We start from the raw sequence: 9,298 nt of genomic DNA, 5'->3' as shown, positions 1-9,298 counted from the left end.
TCCCGAGATATCATTATCCTGATTCTGGATGTTGTATACATGTGCTTCTTCAGGTTTATTGTGTCTCATTGATCTCCTCTTGTTCCTTTCTCTTTGACAGCTTTGGTTGCCTGGCTTGTTTGACATGGTTATGTGCAGAAGCTTCATTTTCCGGCCTCTGTTTCTGTTTCCATTTAGGTAATCATTTCGACTGCCACCGTGATGCAAATGAATCAACTTGGGTCGTGTTCCAACTGCGAACTGGAGGCAACGGTGTTAACAGATCCTGACTCGACCTTCTCTGAATCGTTATTGAAGGCGTCCACAATCGTCAACGGTGTTACACCCCAACGGAGGACACAAGTTTGAGTCATTAATGTTCTTGCTAACTCCCAGGGCGATTTGGAGATCGAGAATCCTCATATCTTTCGACACCCGATCGCTCGAGGATTTAAGGTAATACAAGAAAGGAGATATTTTTTGTCTCTTCCTGTTGTAGTTTTTGGTTATCGCGTAGCTAACATGATTCAGATTGATTTGATTTCATTGCAAGTTCAATGTTAAGCCAATGGATGGATATCGATAATGACTCTTTGATACTTAAAACAAAGATAATGAGGATTTATGTAAGATTGTGTGGCGTCATAGAGTCGTCAACTATTGCCTTCATGTTGGCATTCGAGTGAGTGTCGTTTTGACGTTGGGCATTTGAGTGAGTGAGTGTCGTTTTGATGTCGGGATATCCGTGTGTCAGTTTTCTGTCACTTTCAATTTTTCTTTTTCCTCCATTTGCTTTTTATTGAAATCAGTGGATGTTCTTAGGGTTGTCACCTTCGAGTGCTTCTGATAGGATGGAACTATATCAGATGATTTAAGTCCTGTTTTGGTTCCATTGTTTTAAGAAAGTATCCATCGTCGGTGGACAAATTATGTGAGGTATTAATGCAGATAACATTGGTGATTCAGTTTAGAGGATTAATCTGCTATGTTCTTCGTATAAGGCTTTATGTTTCCAGAGAAACGTGTTGCTAAAAAGCACACAAATACTTACTCTAAAATAACATCGTGATGCACTACTGACAAGTTCTCTTCAAGCTCGAGTCGCAATGCACCTCCCACAACACTCAATCCTATATAGCTTTTGTCCACTACAGATTGGTAAAGTTTGACTGCAACTGGTGTTGTGTTAAGATGAAGTAATCATATATAAGTAGGTAAAAAATATTATAAAATTAATTATTTTGATTATGATTATCGATAAAAAAAATTTCATAAAATTCTCCAAAAGATAATCTTAATAAGAAAGATTTTTTTAATTATCATTTTAAATCCTCTTCTCTAACTTACAAAAGACTACATGATGTCATAAGAATCAAACTCCAAAAGTTAAGATTATAGATTTATTCTTAATATCTCTATATTCATATTCCATCGTCATTCTTTAAAGATAAGAAAAGATAAGAGGGTAAGTATAATTCTCCTTACAAATTGATAAACGTTTACAAATAAATACTTTCTAAATGACACCGAAAGAAATGAAGTTCATATATCATTATTTGATCTCGATTCTTTCATTAAGGTCTTCAACTTAATAATAACATAATTACATACTTTATATTTACTATTAATATAAGAGACTATTATTTTGAAATCAAATATAAGACTTTATATTGAGATCATAAAGATATGTTTTATATTTAAAATTTATTTATTAGCATCTTTCGTCTACGAAATGATATTATTAATCTTTGATTGTAACGATCCGTTTATATTATTGATCTATTTTCCTAACTCTGTTGTGGGCGATGTAAGATTTCTTATATTTAATGGACGGATTATTGTTAGCAACTTAACAGCACTATTAACGGCGACAACCTCCGGTGATCGCCGGCACGACTCCGTGGGCAACAACTACGTACAGGCGCTGTTGTGCGCAGCGCGGGGAGAGGTGCGACAGCAAGCGACGGTCGCATGCAATGGCTACCTGCGTCGCTCAATCGACGGGCGCTGTTGTTCAGCAGCCCAAGCGTCGCTCGAGCTGCCTTGGTCGTAGGCGGTTGCAATACCGCCGCCTACGGCGGCTGCAGCGATGCCGCTGCCTTAGACGGGCGCTGTATCGGTGCCTTTTGATCGGCAGCTGCAGCGATGTGACCGCGGCGGCGTTTGCTGGCCGCGGCCGACGTTGACTGGACACCGAAGTCTGCGGTTCCCAACGGCTGCGCGGCGGACAAGTGAGAGCAGCAATGTTCATACTAATTGTTCGCTTCGTAGAAAGCATTCTTGATTTGATGTTACGAGGAAGAATCATGTCTTCCTTTTTGGTTGATGAGAAGCTACTCAACGCGTCTTCTGAAACTCTGATTACTTATTACTTATGTATGAGAAGATTGACGAGCACAACGCTCTCTTTTGGACACTGGTTATGCTGCATCATGGAAACCATTTCTAGGACTGTAAGGACAAGATGGCAACCCAATGGCTCAAACGAATCATCAACATCAGACAACACAAAGACATGGCACAGAGGCTGTGAATTCAACAAAGCCATCCATTTCCAAGAAACAGCAACCAAATCAGCTTGCGTTCGTTGCATCTTATTATGCATTCATAGGGAGAATAGTAGTGGAGAAGGAAACACACAAGAAGCATGCTTTACCTTCTTCTCATGAGTGCCCCACGAAGAGCTTCTACATCACCAGGAAAGTTGGAATTCATATGCCAAAGGTTTCAAGTTGCCCTACAAACTTGCTATTGCATAGCTTCCACCTCTCGTCAAGAAGTCAGTGAAGACCTTATTAGAAGAGGAAAAGGCAACGATATCATTATCGTTACTACTACGATTACCATTGCCACTGCAACTGGCTTCCGCGGAACTCCGCGTCGGCGGAGGACGGCGAGGCCGTCGCGTCACATGACTGGATGATGAATCACGTGGGGGGGCTTACAGAGGAGGATCGAGACGTCTCTTCGGGTGGACATATATAAACGTGAGGGATGGCATCTTCCGGGGGATATGCTGGGCGTGAATGACACCACCTTCCTTGGCTTTTGCTTTGTCTTCATTCCTCCTCTGCTTTTGTGCGGCATATGCTAAGTAGGTTCCTTCGCCTTTTCCTTCCGCTTTTGCTTTGTCCTTTAGGAAAGAGGTGGATGTCACGGCCGTCCACCAATGTGCAGTTCAGGTGGAGTGGGAGCCCTTTGCCCATTGGTCTTCAAGTCGAGCTTCGTTCTTGCAGCAAGTGGTTGATCACGTTGTCGTTAGATTTGGGAACACATGTGAACCACGTATTGTTTTTCCTTTTTTCCTTTAAATTTCCTTTTGATAAGGGAGTGATAGTATCCGCCTAGAGAATTTTTGGGTAATACTAAGCTAAATCTGAGAATCTATCAAGACGAAGAGAGAAACCAACAACTACTCGTTAATGCTAATATTTTAGAGGTATTATTTTTGTATCTCGGATCTTGATTTTTTTTTATTTTTTTTATTGCGAAGAAGTAATCTTATCATTGTACTAAGGCTCGTAAAAGATTTCATTAGATTATTTCGTTACAAAGTTAGTTTAGTTCCAAAATGCCTCGATTCTGTTCATTCTAGCAGTCTAGTGTGCTATTTAATCGTCTTCTCTAAAACAATAGAGTGGGAAGCATATTGCGAAGCAGAAGTTGAGGGCACCAGCAAAGATGATGGATGGTTCATAAAGTAGAGATCTTCCATAAGTGAGAGCACCAACTCCGGACTTCTGTAGTCATAGTGAGAGCTGACTTCATAACAGGGAAAACAAGATACGTTTATTTTCTCTTTTCAGATCTTGTATGGTCAACTTGTCAACCTGTCATTCTCAATAGCCAATGTATATAGGTAGCTGCACTTCAGCAAATCTACATGATAATGTTGAGGTGGATGAAATTTAGTGGAAAAAATAGTAAGAACACATTCATTCTTGAACAAGTGGACTATACTTACAAGAACCAAAGATTATTGATACTTCATTCGACCACGATCCCACATCGATACATTAAAGCATCACCAAATAGAAAGTGAGAGATTCACACTTCATCAAGAGAGAATGTTTAACATCTACAACTGTGCTACTCTGGCTATACAAGTAACATACAGAAGCTTCATACATCTCACAGTTCTTATTAGATCTAACAAGTACACAGAAACCAGCTCTAGCAAATCTCGTTTGAAGGTCCCTCCCCTGTGATGGGTTAATCAATATTAGCATGTATGTAATCCACATAGACAAAGTTCTTCTGGAGTTCACGCAAAGCATAAGCCACAGCTGCGCTGGCAATGGCAGCTGCAGCTAACAGAAGTCGAATTGAGAACTCTGAAGGAATTCCAGCAGTAGCACAGAAAACTACTGTTGTGCCTATAAATAGCTTCTGCAACATCTGAAAGGCCTCGTAGGCACCTTTGCACGATGAGCATTTGAGAGTATGTTGTTCGTATCTGTCGAGCATCTGTCGTAGAAAAGAACATTCAGTCTGCTTATAATTATAAGCTCTGATGCAATAAGACAAAGCAAAGATGAGCAATGGCATATTTCAAGTGGTCAAATTTAAATGTACCAACTCTCAGTATAAATGGTAAATCGACCAAGAATGATAAAAAATGCATATGATTTTTTCTCTTCTACTAATTGGAAATATTATGAGGTTATTTTCAGCTCATCACTAAAACATTTGTATTTCTATGTGATAACCAGTAGCAATTAAATATTTAAAATTCACAGGGGAGCCAATAGAAATTAATGGATATTTTTTATGGAAAGAAGGATGTTAAAAAGCAAAATATTTTCAAGAAGTATCAGGTTCAAATGCCAAAGCTGTAACTTTGGGAACTAAACAGAAGATCATCTTAAATCCCAAACATGATGCCTTCTCTCCCTAAATGTTACTTGATACTAAATTATCTTTGCACTTTATAATAGAGTTCCAAAGATCCCACTACTCGGAGGGAGACTTAAAGGTAATTTCAGAAGCAATGGGACAATTAAATATTTTCATGATCAACTAAAATGTGAAGATTTAGGAAATTGATGAAAGTCACACCTGACGTTTGGACAGGACAGTTGAAGGTAAAGACTGTTGGCTAGCATGGCCAAACCAGTTTGGCTGGCCATTCCCATATCTCCTCAACCAATTCCGAAATGCTAGAACCAAACGATCAGCCTGGGTCGGTGTGAATGTGATCTTCGTATACTGCTGATTGACATCAGTAGAAGACTCCATCATTTTAGAAAGAAATATCTTTTCTTGACCCTGGAGGACAATCATATCACCATCATAGACCTTGTTTGAAGTCCAATGCTCATACCAGCGGGGTACCAGCTGTACCAAAAAAGCACAGATATCTGAAGTTACTTTTCACATATCAACATCAGAAAGAAATATTTTATATTATAAATTACATTAAAAGTCCAACCAGAAAAACAGCCAATATGTAACTCTATTTAATTTGCAATGTGATTCCTGAGTTCCAAATGTTCAGTAAGATAACATGGAACTATGCCACAATAAGAGATGGGCTGACAGTGTCACAATAAATGACCAGATGTGGATGAAATCACCAAAGTACATAGATCACCAATTTACCATGCCCCAGTTAGCCTAAAAGAGTTATATTCAGGCCTTACATTAACCCATTAATAAAGATAGAAGGGCCTATTTAAAACAATAAAAGTAGATAGTAGAAACTGATTACAACCATAACGGCCCAAGATATGCTTTGAACCATAAATTAGATCCAAACACATCACCTTCTGGATCTATAAGGAGATTTCAGCCTGGCAAATGCAGTATATGGACTTCAAAGATCAAAAACATGTCTGCAACTAGCCAGAAAATTAATTCTTAAAACCATAGCAAAAAAAAAGAACATAAAATATTTTTCCACGTCAAATGGCTGAATGGAAATTGATATTTTTATCACTTCAGAAAAAAGAAATGTACTAAATTACAAGTTTATGAGCATATCTAATATACCTGCCACCAGGAAGGACCTGGCATTGAGAATTGGAAAAAGTTACGAGCACTACACACGATCGAACGAGTCTTTCCTGGGGCCATAGGAATGTTAAAGGAACAGATCCATATAATCCATTTTTGGTCACCAAGAAATGGCAGTTTTGTGTCAATCTCTATCCTGTAAAATAATGCATGAAATCAAGCAAGTGGATATACTTTTCACAAGCACTATTTGAAAGAATTGTGTTATAAATTAAAAATGTTTTAACAGAACTTGCCATGTAAAAAATCAAAAGGAGAGATAAGGCAACATGATCCACAAATGTGCAAATTTTATAGATAAAGCAAAAAACAGTTGATATAACTGTATAAGATTATGCAGATTATATGCAAAATAGAAGTTTGCATGAAAAGAAAGAAATGAATATCTAGTAGGTTATTACTATAGAACTCATGAACATTGTCAAAATGTCAAAGACTAGGGGCACTTTCTGAAACAAGCAGTGGAGAAGTTGACAGCCCGCAAAAAGCATTTCATCTTTTACCTAAACAATTTGTTACTTCTGCTTGATACCAGCTTGTTATCTGTAAAATGTGGGAGGGATCAATTCAAGAAGATGCAGGATCGTTCATCTGCTTGGTTACCTGAACAAAAAACCAAGTGCAGCAACTCCAGCTGAAATTGGAGTATAATCTGATATGGTCACTTATTCCTTTGGGTCAAAATATTGGTATGAAGTTAAAAAAACATGTTACTAATTCAGTCAACAAGAGAATAGGCCTGATGCTGTTTGCTTAATTATTAAATCAATGTGCACTATCAAAAAACTCATCTAGCATCCAGCTTCTGCTTTTATCTGTCAATCATAAGAAACAAATCAACTGTTCCTATTCACAGTTACATAAGTTCCTGAATGGATGTTCTTTTTCTTTTTTTTCCCTTCACACTCTAATTTCCTGTTGTTCAATCTACTGTTTCAAAAATCTCTACTAGACAAGAAAAGCTGAATCATACTTGGTAGTTGGACAAGAAAGGGCAAAGAAGTAAATGTATTTGATGCATTAGCAGGAGTACATGGACTATGAAAAAGTAGACAACTAAGATTGTTTCACAATGCTCCTAGAAACAGCATTAAAGAAAATATGACAGTAACAACTTTTTATCATTGTCAAATTCTCCACCACCCCAACCCTCTTATTCATAACATAACATAACTAAGTTTGACAAAAGAATACCTAAATTGAAACTCACTTATTCATAACATAACAAGGGGCAACAAATTTAGCACTGATACGTGGATTCCCAGCATCTGAACCAGCATATCCCCAAGTGCCACTAGACTCCAACTTAAATGGCAAAGGCCTAGCTCTGTCCCTTCTTCCAGTGACCTGTAAAAGGCACTAGGTTAGGAAGCCAAAATATACCTACTAGTAATCAGTATAAAACAAATTCATTGACCTGGCTTCAGACAATAGTGGAGGTTAAGTGACTTCTACAGAACATGTCCATGGTCAGAAAGCAAACTTGAGCCACAAAACCACTTTCAGAAAAGAAGTTGAATATATGAGTATGATTCTCTACTAGTCCTTTTTGGTTAGAAATGAAAAGAGCACAAAATAATATTTGAGAGCAACAACATGGATTAAGATATGTCTTGGAAGTAATGTTCTGGGGCAAGAGTAGGGGTTGTAGAGCATCAGAGGATAAGCATATTTGAGAAGTACTGGCTGCCGTCTACATCAATACAATGCATTACATGTAAAAGAAGTCATACCTTGTGGTGTGCAAAATCAATATGCGACGGATCTGAGACATTCTCCATCAGCGTATCGTACCCATAGAACAGGTCACGCTGGATAGTCACGGTCGAGAAATTGGGATCATCAAATTCTGCTGGCAACCTAAGTCAAAGCGAGCCAACGTATAAATGATAATTCCGCCTCATTATATCAAAGATTGAATCTTTTTTCTGGTCCTGAAACGTAACATACATGGGGGGATTGGTGGCAGCCGCCTTCTCCCACCCGTTCTCATCGGGCCACACAAACAGCATACCCTGCGAGACAAGTGTGGGGAATTTGACCGCGCAAGATCTCGGCGATCGAACAGCTCGCGCCTCAGGTCCCTCGCTCGAGGCCTGTGGGATCCGGACGCACGAGCCGCTCCCATCAAAGGACCACCCGTGATACGAGCACTGCAAGCAACCGGTCTCGTCGATCCTCCCCTCCTACGCAAACACATCGAACATCCAAATTCAACTCGAACAGCCCAATATAGCAGAAACACAAAAGGGATCTTGGACAGAAAAAGTAATTTACCGAGAGTGGGGCGAGACGGTGGGGGCAGCGGTCGTCCAAAGCGACCCAATCGCCGGAGTTGGGGTCCTTCCAGAGGACGAGGTCACGGTTGAGGAGCTGGAAAGGGGTGGGGACCCGAGGGTCGAGATCCTCGATGAGGGAGACGGGGTACCAGTGATCCCTCCACGAGAACGAAGATTCCGACGGCGAAGACGACGAGGCCTCCTCGGCTTCTTGGCTCTCTTCCACGGCGGGAGTCGGCGCGGCAGGAGAAGAGGGGGTCGCCACACAGAGGCGCGACCGCCGCCGGCGCCGGGGGAGAAGGGGTTTATAAGAAGAAGAAGAAGAAGAAGAAGAAGGCGAGATGGCCGAAGCAGGGAAGAGGGAGGGAGGAGGTCTCTGGAAGAGGCAGTTGGAAGTAGAGAGGTAGAGAAAAGACGCCATTTTTTCGGGGGGTTTGGAACAGAAAAAGAAGTTGTTTATTATTATGTTTTGTAGGTTCTATAAATATTGGGATTTATATACAACAAAAACTTAATATAATTGTAATTCAATAACTGGACACGTAAACTTGTGCATGCATGCTTCAATCCTGTATTCGATGAGGCGCCCACGGTTTCGGCCTTGCGAACTCAATTACTACATGTCCTCCGGGATGCCAAGTCAAAGTTGTTAGGGTCTCTATAACTCCACACTACATACAATGCAAACGCAGCCGTTCTTCCCACACTTGCATACATCCAAAACAGCGGGGAAAGAGAGGCACGGCGTAAGGGGAAACATGTCTTCGACCACTAGGCGTGACGAAGGAAGCAACCATTTTGATCCACAGAGATGAGGCTTGGAAGTATCTTAACTTTGTCCCACCCGAGCCCGGTGGACAAATCTGAACAAAGTGGCATCGATTTCTTCGTGCCATGACGTTGCATCCCAATAGCTTTCTCGATAGTGTCTGACTTGAAATAATTGCAATTCATTTGGGATGATCTTATATTCTAAATGATTTTGCAACATCAAATAATAGTATTTTAATAAAATAATAACTCTC

General features: G+C 40.1%; 1 protein-coding gene across 1 annotated transcript; it reads right to left on the bottom strand.

The window, feature by feature from the left end:
- Positions 1–4,003: 4,003 nt before the first annotated feature.
- LOC135667837 (pheophorbide a oxygenase, chloroplastic-like) lies at positions 4,004–8,748 on the bottom strand. The gene is made up of 7 exons (XM_065178436.1): positions 8,272–8,748; positions 7,945–8,180; positions 7,728–7,854; positions 7,205–7,341; positions 5,971–6,130; positions 5,038–5,316; positions 4,004–4,446 (listed from the first exon to the last, which is right to left on the bottom strand). The coding sequence occupies exons 1-7, from the start codon at positions 8,692–8,694 to the stop codon at positions 4,192–4,194; spliced, it is 1,617 nt and encodes a 538-aa protein (XP_065034508.1). The 5' UTR covers positions 8,695–8,748; the 3' UTR covers positions 4,004–4,191.
- Between the last annotated feature and the right edge of the window lie 550 nt (positions 8,749–9,298).

The sequence above is a fragment of the Musa acuminata genome, chromosome BXJ1-4 (genome assembly GCF_036884655.1).
Source record: "Musa acuminata AAA Group cultivar baxijiao chromosome BXJ1-4, Cavendish_Baxijiao_AAA, whole genome shotgun sequence".
Taxonomy (NCBI): domain Eukaryota; kingdom Viridiplantae; phylum Streptophyta; class Magnoliopsida; order Zingiberales; family Musaceae; genus Musa; species Musa acuminata.
Note: the sequence above shows the minus strand (reverse complement) of the source record. Positions and strands in the feature narration are given on the sequence as shown.